This window comes from Ambystoma mexicanum, chromosome 3p (assembly GCF_040938575.1).
Source record: "Ambystoma mexicanum isolate Mex_15411 chromosome 3p, UKY_AmexF1_1, whole genome shotgun sequence".
In the NCBI taxonomy this organism is placed as follows: Eukaryota; Metazoa; Chordata; class Amphibia; order Caudata; family Ambystomatidae; genus Ambystoma; species Ambystoma mexicanum.
This window is the reverse complement of record NC_090925.1, coordinates 701,304,430-701,317,916: the sequence shown is the minus strand read 5'-3', so window position 1 is coordinate 701,317,916 and position 13,487 is coordinate 701,304,430. Positions and strand designations below refer to the sequence as shown.

Sequence of the window (13,487 nt, the reverse complement as noted above, 5' to 3'; positions counted from 1 at the left end):
TTTAATTATTTTGGCGACAGACCCACAAATCACATGTCCTTTTCCACACATATGTGATTTAATAGAATTTGGCCTAAAGTTTTCTTCTCAAAGAGACAACCATCATCTGATCCCTTGATTTCTGCGTGGCTTTTCAGAGCCAACATTTCGCCATCGTGGTCTGTATTTTTTAGGGCTTGCATCTTTTACAGGCATAACATTGTGCATCCTGGAGCTTGATTGGGAGATAGTATCTTAAAGGTCAATCATCCTCTTGCAAAAGAATACTTAGCTGGTTGTAGCAAATGGCCAAAGTCCAGCAAAGAATCCCGCTTCCCAATCCTCCCTTCTCTTGTTGTCAGTGGCTAGGTACTTCTATCTTCCAGGTTCGTCCTCAGTGTAAGTGGAGACTCCCGTTTCCCAGGCACAGATGTTTGATCTGGTTGCGTGATTTCTCTTACATGAAAATGGCTGCTGTGTTGTGCACTCATACCATTCGAATTAACTCTTGTCTTCCTAGCAACAATCTGTGAAGTCTGTTGCTATTTCTGACATTCAGACTTCGATACTACACCAGGAACATGTTGTCCTAGGTCTTAGGGCCAGCATACAGAAGTGCTCCATTCTCTTTCCTTGTCCAAACATATGTACAGCCCTTTCATGAAGCCACCCTGTAGCTGGTATTGGAATATCAGAGATAGGGTGCGAGTTCATGGGGCTGGGATCCCTTTGTGGGAAAATGTATGAGGCGTAAAGGGAAACATGACCATGGACGATATCTGAACCAGGCTGCAGAGGCCTATCAACCAAGCACTGAGGAATCTGGCAGCAGCTGAACAGTGAACACTCTCCACAATATCTAAGAAAAAGCTACGGATGGCAGATCTATTGCCGCAAGCTAATCTAGAATCCACATGTGAAAAGAAACAAAGGTAAACACCTCTCTGTGTCTACATGAATTGAATTTATGGACTGGCTTTTTCAGAAAAGGGTTTAAAAGGCAGCGTTGCCCAGGGGACCCCTACATAGTAGCATCCCATTGTAGAAAATGTCAAGGTTGCACCTAAAAGAGACCCATGCACAGTACGTGGGTGCTTCCTGAACCGCACACATAATACAACATCAAAGCTGCCTTCCATTTTCCACTTTCCCCACTAACTAAACCTAGCCGTCCTGTCTTTCAGATGTGCCAAAGCGCCAAGAGACCAAGCAGTTGGTAGTGGAGCATGGTATAATAATAAATAACATACAATACCCCTTTAGATGTACCTCGGTTTTAAAATTTTAGGAGCAAATTTAAATTGCCCGTAGAGGGTTTTGGTGAAATAGAATAGCTTTTGTAATATGTTCCTAGTAGTAATGCAACATATTAGAACTAGCAAAATAAAAACAAAATAAAAAAGTCTGATTTCCCTGTATTTGGTATTTCCTATGGTGGTTCTTGACAACTTTCTTAAAAAGGGAAAATAATCCACAACCTGATCTTTGCTTGAGCTGGCGCGAGCATAGTACGAGTTCAAAACTTGCCTCTGGGGGTATGCAATGTGCAGGTCTTTCCTGCAGAGCAAATGCCTCAAAGGTCTTTTCCTCGCTGCCTGCCCTGTGTCACTACCCAACCTACTTCTTTGTAGGGTGGCCCAACCTTCACTATACACCCCCTGCCACACACTTAAATGAAGGGGGTGGTACACAATTCATCCCCGTCAAATCCTTCCACACCACTCTTACCTCTCCGCACAAAACTGTTTCCTCCTCCTCCAGTCCTTCCCGGGTTTTGCGTAGTTGTCGCTTCTCCCCGGCACCCCTTGCACCCACTCCCCGCCTGCCCCACGCCCCAGCTTACCTGCGCCGCCTTTCTGTCACTGTGAAGACTGACGACGCAAAGGCATCGGGGCAAAGACTGACATTTGGCTAGCGAGCTGCTGGTCCGCTCGAATTGAGGTAGGGCCGACTCAGCTCTACAACTGTGTATGGCCGATACATTGAGTAGAATATACTAGGTATTAATAACACCTATTTTTGCAGCGCTTAGAAGTAGAATGAATTGGGCCTGGACCAATATACAAACTAACTAAGATCATTCTAAGGAACAAAACTCTCATGTAATATTCAGGAGAGTTACGCATGTTGTGACTTGTGCCCTGCAGATTGAAGCATGCCATATCTGTTTCTGAAGTCAATATGTACTAGTATCCTGTCAAAATATAATAACAAATGCCTTTTGTTCAAGAGAAGTGGGCGATACATAATCACATGGGACTGTCTCCCCAAGAGTCCACGTGGGGTTATTAAGTCACCCTACTACTAGATTCCGACATGCTGTCAGAAACAAAACCACACTCAGACCGGGGTCTGTTCACTAGCACACCCAACGTATGTCACCTACGCACCAGATTCAGACACGTACGCGCACATTTTTTGGAAGCCATTGCAGCCAAATATATTTATAAAATTAAAAAACATACCAAATAATAACTATTACATGCATACCAAGAAGCAAGCATGCAGCACAAAGGTCAGTTGCTCTAAGGCACGCTGCCCCCGAGCAGAGATGGCGGCACACTGGGGGTGGGTTGGAACATGTCCCCTGCCTTACTCCTCTCTTCGTTGGTGGTCCAGAAGTAGGTAGGAGGGCAAGGAACATTAGGCCTGGCAGGCATGGTGGGTAAGATGACGCGCTTGCACGGAGAGAAGCTTTCTCACGGTGGGCTTGCTCCTGTTCGTGGAAAAGTCTTGTATAGGTTAAAGGCATGGCTTTCAAGTAGAGTGATGGCTCCCAAACGGAGAAGCAGGTGTTCCCACAAGGGGAAGGAGTTGCTTTTGTAAGGGGAAGACGTGTTCCCTACTTGGAAGAAAATGTGTCTCATGCAGCTCACAAGCAGTGGCTCTTAGTCTGGGAAAAGGCACACGTCCTGCACAGCGCTGAAGGCTTGGCTACCGTAGGTCACATGGGGAGAAGGCGTGTTTCCTCAGCTCAGACAGGAAGAAAGACGTGGCGCTCACACGAGGGAGGTGAGTCTCTGCTTGGTCGTGGAAGAGAGAATATGCTCCTGCATCCCTCAAGGGAAGCATTCATGAATCTTGCAGCAGGGAGAGGGCTTGGCATCTAAGATGCGAGAGACGGCTTGACTCATGCACAAAGGCCCAGCTCTTGCACAGGTGAGGTGTGGCTTGCAGGCTTGCACAGCTGACGCAGGGAAATTGCTTAGCTCAAGGACAGGGATCAAGGTGTGTCTCTTGCAGGGGACCAGGTCTGGCCTCTTGTAGGTCACGAAGGTCAAAATATGCTCTTGTAGCTCACATGGGGAGAATGTGTGGTTCATGTGACGAAGGTGTGATTCTTGCATAGAAAGAAGGTGTCACTCTCAGACAGGGGAAAAGGCATGACTCTTGCATAGAGGCTTATCCTTCTTTGAATAAAACGTTTTTCCTTCCAGGTTAATCTGACAGATCTAGTGAGAAACAAGAGAGAGACATCATAAGAAATGGGTACTTCCATAGAACTGCTTCTTCTTGAACATGCGGCCTATTGCAGTTTGACAAATTCATGCTGAAGATGAGCAATTGCAATATTCAGATATTCTCTTGCCACCACACAGCACCAGCGCTTACCTCACCCTTCACCCCAGTTAACCCTTTCACACCAGATCAACTCTTTAGCACTGTCTGCACCTCCTCAAATGTGGTCAACTACATGACACGAGGTGCTAAGGCCACCAATCCCTCTATCTGCCTCTAGGCCCCTTCCTCTGCTAAACATATCATACACACCTGACACCCAAATACATCAATCTTCTTATAAAAAGGCAAACCCATGTCCTCAAAAATTCCCTCACCCTGAGCCCATAGACCCAACCTCTTTGAAGCAATCCACTGAATGTCTTGACTCCTTATTCGAGCTCTAGCCACCTCTTGCACTCAAACCTCCTGTCTCCATCTTCGTCTATATGGGCTCTGTTCTCTGTCATCCTCTTCTTGCCCCTCTTCCTGGTTCCATACCATCCTCTCACACCTATTCCTGGTCTATTCAGTTCAAGGCCCCGCCTCCTATCCATGACCGGTCCCTCCGACTCCTCTCCCCTAACTCTGCACATCTGCAAGTCTCCAGTTGTCTTGCCCCGAGATTCTGTATTTATTGACTGCCTTTCATGCCCCGCCTTCTCCTATCTTTGAGCCCAACCTCGGATCTATTACCCCACTGTCTCTGGACCCCCAAGTTCCCTTCCTCTCGCTCCCCCTTTGGTGTTCTGTCCTTGGTCTTCCTCTTCACAGCCTCTTACTACCTTCTGTCCTTTCTCTTCTGTGTTCTTCCTGCCAGAGCAACCCTTGGACATGTCATGTTAGATCGCATAGAACACCAGCTTCTTCTGGTTGAACTATCGGGTTAAGAATCCTGTTGCTGATGCTCTACTGCCCTCAACTACCTGCTTTTGGTAGCAGGTAGGTATATGCAACTTGGATGGGGAATGCTGTATGCATAACATGATAGGAGTACCTAGAGATAGGAGCCAAATGAGCGAATCTGTTGTCATCCCTTACCTGACTTGTCGCCCTCCATTGTTCCATGCTACCCATGGTTACTGGGTGGAGAGTGGCACGTATACTTAATGACAACAGCTATATCTAATAAAACGCCCAGTGTCAGCCATTCATGCTGCTGTTGGCCTTAATGACTAACCCACAAAGGTGTTTGTGACCAATAGTGAGCCGAAGGCAGCAATAAATATGGTTTATCCATCACTAGTTAACATTTGCTTGAAATCAATACATCATTTGATGAATGGCCATTCACCAACACCACTGTGGGATAGTAGCGAATAATGGAGAGCCATATACGTCTGTGGCCAAAATTCAAACATTAACAAAGCTGCTCACCAGGGGCCTGCCATAAAAACAGGCCCATGATGTTTAGAAATGTGTGCTATTGGTGCTTGGTAGTGACCAATGGCAAGCAATCTACACTGATTATCACTAAACAGACATCCATACTGTTGGTGACCAATGACCAGGCATTTTCAACTAGTTATCAATTGTGACTAATGGCTATCCATTTACATGACGGGCCATAACGCCTTTAATACCAAAGAGATTTTGAACCTGTGTTGCTCTGCGTCATCTTGCTTCTAAGACAAGTGCGTTGCCACTGAGCTATACTACCCGTACAAATAGGTGACCGGCTACCAATGATCACTATTGGCCAGACATCTATACCATGGTTCACCTATGGCCAGGCATCAATACCATTCATCAGACATCTCTCTGTGGTAAACGAACATTGGCCAATTTCTAGTCCTCAATACAGGTCTATGAACCCCAGAATTTTCCTTTTCCGAAAATCCCCGCTCTGCTGCATGTAACCTCCACCTGACATGGTGTGTTTCAACTCATTGTTTCTTTATGCACACCCATAAATAGACCCGACGTGACACGACCAGAGCTAGTCCGGTTCACCCAAAAATAACAATGAAGTTAAAGAAACAAATTGTAAGGACTCACTGCGCAGACAAAGCAGGTGTCATGCCAGCTATGACCGAGCGCCTCCAGAAAACGGTCGCCTGCATCAATCTTGAAGTCACAGCCACGGCACTTGGTGCCAAACATCACCTCAAAATCTGCAAGAGAGAGTGCATTTTAGCTTATGTGTGCAAGTGAGATGTCCACGTGACGCACAAAGACGTTCCTGCATACAGAGATTATTTTCACATAGAGACCGTGTCCATTTGAGGCAGCACAATGTGTTTGCACTTGGAGGGTGTCAATCTGAGGAACAGGTGTCTGCATCCCAATGCAAGGCAGACAAAGGTGCTTCCACTCAGTATCCGTGCGCCTAAGATGGGTACGCCAGCCCAAATGCAAACAGGAGTCTTTCAACACTTCTGTCTAGCACACATTGATACACTGTTTGTGAAGCTGTCATCACAGAGATGGTTTGTCCAAGTAACTCTCCTAAGGACATTTCCCCGGATCCTACAATCATCTCCTTCTTGCTTGATGGGATGTCTTTCCAGCTGGCTAGGATACCGAAGAGGTTCGGTGCAGCAATTAAAGCAACCTTTGGAAGGCTCGGTGTACATACAGCGCCATCCACACCCAGGCCCCACACGCCCACATGTATGCATGCACTGCAGAATACACTTTTAGCATGCACTACCCACTAGCGGGTTTCTTGGAGCGGGCACATGGGCTAGTCTACTGACCTGTCTTTTCTCTCCATCTGCACAATCATTAGAGGGTTGTTGATATGTAGTTAAAATTAAGTTGTACTCACCATAGGAAAAGCACTCCTCGAGATGCATATAACTTTGAAGACGTTCAATGCATCTTAATAACACTTCACAAAACAGCTATGAGCCTGACTTTTCGTGGATAGTTCTGTGTGGTCCCATCAAGGAGCAAGGGGGAAACGTGGGGATGGGGGCAAAACGTGCATTTCCAATGCGATTTTATCATGGCAAATACTTTGCTTTAACCTAGCAGTTGAACAGCTGGATGGATTAGCGCCAAACTTTCGCTCGGAGTTGGCGTCTGGTCCATTAAGAATATTTCATTTGTTTAGTGGAAAAAAGTCCACTGGTTTGCTTTAAATCTGGCCACAAGTAGCTAAAATCCTGTTAGGGATATTTGGGTTCGCCTAAACTGCCTGCCAACCCACTTGGATGTTTTTAAAGCCGTGGTGGGTTAGGCTGCATTCACGGACTTGCATTTTCTTTTGGGCAACCAGATTGGCTAGTTGAAAAACAGCCAAACTGAATAGTTTTGTGGCTGGGATAAAGTTTCCAAATGGCCACTACATTTGCACGCAGATGGTTTGCAGGGACAAGCATGTCCAGAGCTTCATATTGAAAAGGGGCATAATGCAGCCCTCTGGTAATCCCCCCAATGTGGATGGGTGATGGAATTTGCCAGAGGTGTGGAATATCTTATAATATATGGCTGTCACTGCCCAGGGCCGATGGACTGGAAAAATAGGTTTTCCCTTATTGCCCACCAACGCCCCAACCATGCCCTGGCATAGGACCCAGTGACCACATCGGGTGGCTTTAGGAAGCCAGAGACATGGCTGAAGACCATCTCCTGGGTAAAGTGACTACTGGGGAAGGATTCAGTGTGCAAGTGGCATGTCCGATGGACTAGGCAAACTGGGGACTGGGAACAACATCAGGCCATGCCCTATGTGCATAACAGGTGTCTTGTAGCTGCCCAGTGGTCACTTGGGCATGGTCAAAGGCCAGGTTCCAGGCAAACTGGTTCTTGGGTATGGCTGAAGGCCATGCCCACTGGCCCCAGTAGGCTTGGAGATGCCCGGCCATGCCCCAGGCAAAGCTGCCACTGAGTATGGCCGAACGCCATACCCAGTTGCCACTTTGGGTGGTTTAGGGGTGCCACGGGTAAAGTGAAGTGTTTACTTTCTTTTAGAATCTGTCCACAACCATATGGTTTCCAGCACTGACAGTGGCAGCAGCCTTTTCCCAGCAGCTGTGCAGACTGCCTGAGTGCCTGTGCAGATGAGCATGTAAGTTCAGCGTGCAGGGAATCATCAGCCCACATGGCCCAGTGCCTGAGGACAGGCAATAGCCCCTCCATCCCAAATGCAAACACAGATGAAAGGTGTAAGACTCAGGCTTACACACACACAGACACACTCCCTTTCCACTTTAGTAGTGAAACGATGGTGCGGAGAATACTAACCTTTCTCACAGTACGGGTGGCCCTCCTCCATGTAAAACGCTCGGTTCCGGATGGGAATTTTGCATGCGGCACACGTGAAACACTGCACGTGCCAGGCCATTTTCAGAGCGTGCATGATCTCCTGCAAAGGAAATAGTCTCAGGTTGAGCAATATGCACAAACAGACCGCGAGAAGACCTGTATGTGCCCTACACCCTTCCCACAACGCAGAGTCACATTTCTAACAGGAAATATTGCTTGCAGGTGACTTTTGTTGATAGAACACAGCACTTGCACACTCAAGCCAGTTATTTCAGGTGAGAAGAAGCAATTCAGACACATTGACCTCGGATATTACTGGTCACAGAAAACAATTTTGCTCGATAACCACTCTGGTTTTGGTGAGGAGTCCAGCTTTCGTGCCCCAATTAGTTATAGCACCGGGGGACACTGCTCTCACACACTCACTGCCGAGATTTTTTGGGAAAAGACCACAGTTCGTGCAGGATCAAATATTTAGTGAAGGACACAATACTTGAACACTTATAGTCATATTTATTTGTGACAGGAGACATTTCTTACAGACGCTCTGCTGTGATTGTTTGGTGACAGGTTACAGCAGCTCGTGCACCCTCACCCCTTTGATATTTGGTTATTGCTCTTTCACACTCACCCCAGTGATTTTCTTCTTGCACTTGGCACAGTTTGGCGCGTATCTCATGTCGTAGCACTTTGGGCAGAATATGGACCCCTTCTCCTCAAAGAACCCGCCTTCCTCCAAAACCTTCCGACACTGTGAGCAGGTGAACTCTTCTGGGTGATAATATTGCCCAAGCGCCACCAAATAGCGGCCCCTGTAGGAAGAGAAGGACAAGGATAAACCACCTGGCACAAGGCGTGTGCATACCACCGACAGCTCCTGGACAGTATAGGGAACATCCTTTCCCTCTATAGTGCGCCAGTACAGCCTGGCGTCTTCGCCCCTTCACTGAAACACTCCCCGCATCCACCCAGGACTCACGCCATGTGATTCTAAACTCCTGGAGCACTCATACCTGCAGCATTCAATGCCTGCGTGCAGCATCTTTGCTGGGTCTAAGTTTCTGGCACATGAAGATCACCCTGAAACGGGTGAAAATACTGCATTGGGTGTTCTCTCCAGTGAATACTGAAGTTTGCAAAAAGCAGACTCTTTTTTGAGGTGGTACTCCCTGAATCATAAAAAATATGAAATGCTTGTAGCCCATGAGTAAAAGGTGTTGTGGACTGACGGTGGCCGGAGTTAACCGTTCAGATGAAGTGAGGGTTACTAGTGAGGGTAAAGGCTAAATTACATCTTTCACGCATGTGGCTGGGAAGAGTCTGTAGAAGGTGGTGGCAGAAATTGAATAAACTAAGGACACCCCTATAGGGGGAGATACATATCGACTTGTATTGCATGTAGGCAATGCTCCAAGCCTTCCTTTCACCACTTTGCAAAGATTGACAAGTGCTTATGGGGACTTTGTGTACTAGAGAATTAAAAAAGAACGTAAACTTGTGTTCCGTAATTTGGAGTGAGAAAATGTGACTAGCTACCAATCATGATGAAGGTCTTGGCTCAAGATCGTCATGGGAACACCAATTTAAAAAATGGGCGGTCCAATGAAGCACAACATTGAAATGCTACTGTAATCTTAAGAAGAGCTCTTTAATAGGTGCTTTGATGATCTGCAGTACGTCGACCGCCATGGCCTTATACTGCAGCGTGCTCTTGGTTGTAAGTAACACGTTGGGCTTTCACGTGATACAAATCATAAAGTTCTGAAAACCCCCTGATGGTGCCTCAAGCCACCTCCTTTCAGAACTTCTGAAATCCTACGTCTCAAGATCGGATAATAGTTTAGTTACGATAAATTGGTAATATCTCCATCACTTCCCTGGTTCTCGCTACAGTGAAATGGGAAGACGTTTGTAAGGAAGAAAATAATTAATGAGCTGATGAAACATTCACCATTTAATATGGTGTATGGACTTGTAACCATGATGGGGTGGCTCCTGGCTCTGAGAAAACTATGGCAGAGTGACATTTAAGACTTTAGCCTCCGATCATTATGCTAAAGGAAAACAGCCTTATTTTAGCCCATTGCCTTCATTTAATGGTTAATTATTTATAGAAATTGTCCCCAGTGTTAAACCATATCTTGACACAATGCTTTGGGCAGATATGGGAAGCATGCTAATGATACTAGGCTGGAGCAATTGTCAATATCTTCTGTACAGGAAAAGTGGCTGGGTAAGGCACCTTGCATCTGCCACAGGGTTACTTCTGAAACACAGCTGCATTGTGTTGGTTATTTGGCCTTTGTACAAAACAGTAGGGAAGAAATCTGTGAAAGTATGAAATTAAGCACTGTCGGACCGCCTTTTTGACAACCGGGATGGCACAGGTTATTGTGCAAAGTAGGGCCATTGCCATATTTATCTCAAATGCATTAAAGTTAAGGAACGTTGTACTTGAGGCCCCAAAGTAAAATGAATTAGATTGTCACGCTTGCGCTAAGGAATAGTGGGCCTCATTAGGTGTGTTTGGGTCCCGTAACAACGGTGCCGGTAAGCCTAGGTGCCAACCACAGACTTTCACGGAAGCACCAGCACCGTTTTTTATGGTGCCGGTGCTTCCGTCATCCCCATTCCCATATCGGACTCAAATGGGAATGGGGATTAATGATTTTCTGGCGCCTGACTTCCAGGAACACCGGGGTCGTAGTCCCCCAGTGTTTCCCTGAAGTCAGGTGCAATGGAGGATGATGACACACGCCTTGTGTCCGCATCAGCGGCGAACCCAGCTGAGCTAGCGGCGCAGAGCTTTGCCTTCTCTGTGACCCCAACAAGTGGATCACAACCTCCTCCTGGAGGGAGAACACTCCTTGGAGGAGCCGGTCCTGGATAAAGCTTGACCCTGCTCCAAGGCTCCATCAGAGGGCTTGCTCGACTTGAGCCATGGCCATCTCGCATCCATCATCGTAGACCGGATGTAGGCAGTACAAGCATTTATGGTGCCGATCTTCCACAAAGACGTTTCTTAAACCACACTTCGCGCAGAATTTGAAGAGGCTGCATCCTTCCATCTTCTCCTCAGCCAATCTGAAAGGGTGCGAAGCAGGCCCGAAGCTGGACCTTCTCGAACTTCGACGATCCGACGGTGAATGAAGATATTCGCCAATAGCAGAACCCCGCTACCAGTCTGTATCCTTCGTCGAAGATGATCAAGCAACAATCGTTCAAAATCGAGGTATTTTGCAAAATAATTTACGAAAAACACAAAATTAGTTCAGAGAACAACTTGAGGACTCCCAACACTGAAGCGCGCAGTACAAATCTGAAGATGGCCAACAGGGGTGGAGCTTAGGGAGAGGACTGTCATTGGATGGGGGCAGTATGACCCAGAGTACAATGATTGGTTTAGAGGACTAATACAATTTTAAAGTGAAAGTGACACTGTTTTTTTCTTTAACCAAGGATTCCCAGCCTAACGATGGGGAATATTCATGAGCATGTGAATCCATGCCAGACCCGATGCTGGAGAAACTTGATTTCGATTACGAAATGGTTAGTTTCTTGCATCTATTTTTTTCTCTGACAATACTTTTACTTCGATTGGTGAGGTCTCATTGAAGCACCCATCAGTCCTTGTTCCATGACTTCCTTGTACACATAGCAACAGTTTGCCATTTCGAGATTTATCTTGCGGCAATTTAAGTGGAAGAAGTTTGCTGTCTACATAGTGAAGCACTCAGCTGTTATAGGCAATGGTCAATGGTCACACACCGAATTTAGGTTACGTTTGCAGCTAACCTTATGTTAAAAACCCTTCTACAATATAAAGTTTTCTAGTTTTCTGTTTTTCTCTTTGCGTAATCATTACATTTATGTTTCACACACCCCTGCTATATTCCTACACTGTTCGTTAGCACCTGTAAACAGTTGTAAAAGGATCCAGTGTTGGGGCTAAACGAAGCCAGCACTATCTGTTACCCCCGTATCCATTGTGCCACTTTCTTGCTTTGTGGCCTGTTTTGAGTGCCTAGTTAATAAACGTTTACTCAGTCTGAGCTGGAAACAGTTGCAAGTTAATGTTCTGGTTACAGATACAGTCTAGATCCACCCAGTGCTGCAAATGGACAAAATTACTTTCCCATCCCCACCCCTTTGCATGTGGGGGCAGGATTGTTAGTGGTGTGGGAGGGACTGGGGATGGATTGTCAGTGACGGGACGAGGACTGAGGGGCAGAGCTAAGTGTCGAATGATGTGCATTCCCTGAATATAGGATGTTATGTTATGCGCATTTGTAGCTCGCACTTTCACCCAAAGGCATCCTGGCGCCAGGAAAACAAAGACACAGCCTACCACTATGCACTAAAACAGGAAGGTCTTCAGTGCACGCCTAAATTTAAGGTGGTTTGCGGTGCCTCTCAGGTCAAAATGCATGCCGAACCACAATTTGGCCGCTGCAAACGAGAAGGCTAGCCCGCCAACACGGGCACGCCGTACCTTTAGAATTGCCACCAAATTGGCATTACTGGAGCGAAGAGCCCATCCTGGAATATAGGGGCGGAACTTAGCCTGGAGATATTCAGCCCTCTGCCCATAAAAGGCCCGGTGGACCAGGTCTAGGGATTTAAATGTAATCCTCTGGGCAACCGGAAGCAAGTGGAGGGCCCAAAGCACAGGACTTGTATGGGCTCCAGAGGGAGGGCTTGTGGCCATCCTGGCTGCTAGATTTGCAGCAGTTGGAGACGGTGTATAGCGCCCAAAGGCTGTGCTAAGTAGAGCGCATTGCAATAGTCGATGCAACTGAAGATTAATGGCACCACCACCCTAGGTCGTAGATGTTCAGGCAAAAAGGGAAGCACTTTCCGCAATACTCTGTGCAAAAAGGGCCCAGTGTTACCCACCATGCTAATCTGGGGTGTCATCTAAAGAGTGGATGACAGAAGAATCCCCAGGTTCTTGACCACTGTCAACGGGGTGGGGATTTCACCCAACTTGGGGGGCCAGAAGGAAGAAGTCCATAGAGCAGCAAAAGAGGGGGAACCCACCACCAGAACATCAGTCTTGTCACCATTCAGCTTGAGCCAGTTCGCACTCATCCAGCTTCCCACTGCCAAGAGTCACTCACGCAGTTCAGAGGCTGCCATCGCATGGTCACGATCAAGTCGGACCAGGATCTGAGTGCCGTTGGCGTAGGAGTAACAGCAAAAGACCTAAGAACGAATTAGGCGAACTAGCGGCTGAAAATAGATGTTAAAAAGCATAGGGGACAAGGAGGAGTTGGTTGCTTTGCATAAAAACAAAGTGCATTTTGGAAACATAAGAATGACCACCAATTTATCAAACATGTCTGTGCTAGTAATTCAAAAGTGCATTCCTTCTGAGCATGCAATGCGCACTTGTTATGGTACTCATTTCCTCTGTCAGAATAGTCACCTTAACAGTAAAGTGTGTGCAAGCATGAGACATATATACAGTTTTGGACAGTTTCATCATTTAAGTTTGGGCTGTTGAGCAAAGGACGACTTTGAAACATAGTTTGTAAAGAGAGGGGGGCACTTATCTGCATGCATTGCAACACAGAGTTTGGGAGATTCGTGACAGTTGGGGGTAGAGAGCTTCCTCAACTTGGAGGGTTTGGGTTTTGTATCTACATGGAACGGTGCTCCGGCAAGACAGTTTTTGCCAGAGCCCAGCTATGTCTTGTTCCGGCCCAATTCCTCCGTTGGGTCTATGATACCTGCCAGGCCTCTTACACAAGAGCGATCGCTTTGACATCTGTGCAGAGCCTGCTGACGCAGGTTTG

At 46.8% G+C, this 13,487-nt stretch overlaps 1 protein-coding gene across 1 annotated transcript in view; it reads right to left on the bottom strand.

Moving 5' to 3' along the window:
* Positions 1-2,399: 2,399 nt before the first annotated feature.
* Positions 2,400-13,487, bottom strand: part of PDLIM7 (PDZ and LIM domain 7) — a 258,069-nt gene continuing 246,981 nt past the window's right edge. The window contains exons 8-11 of the mRNA XM_069651514.1: positions 8,321-8,501; positions 7,669-7,789; positions 5,476-5,591; positions 2,400-3,431 (exon numbers count right to left, since the gene is read on the bottom strand). Coding sequence (XP_069507615.1) covers positions 3,345-3,431; positions 5,476-5,591; positions 7,669-7,789; positions 8,321-8,501 — 505 coding nt within the window. The 3' untranslated portion in view covers positions 2,400-3,344. The remainder of the gene's footprint in view (positions 3,432-5,475; positions 5,592-7,668; positions 7,790-8,320; positions 8,502-13,487) is intronic.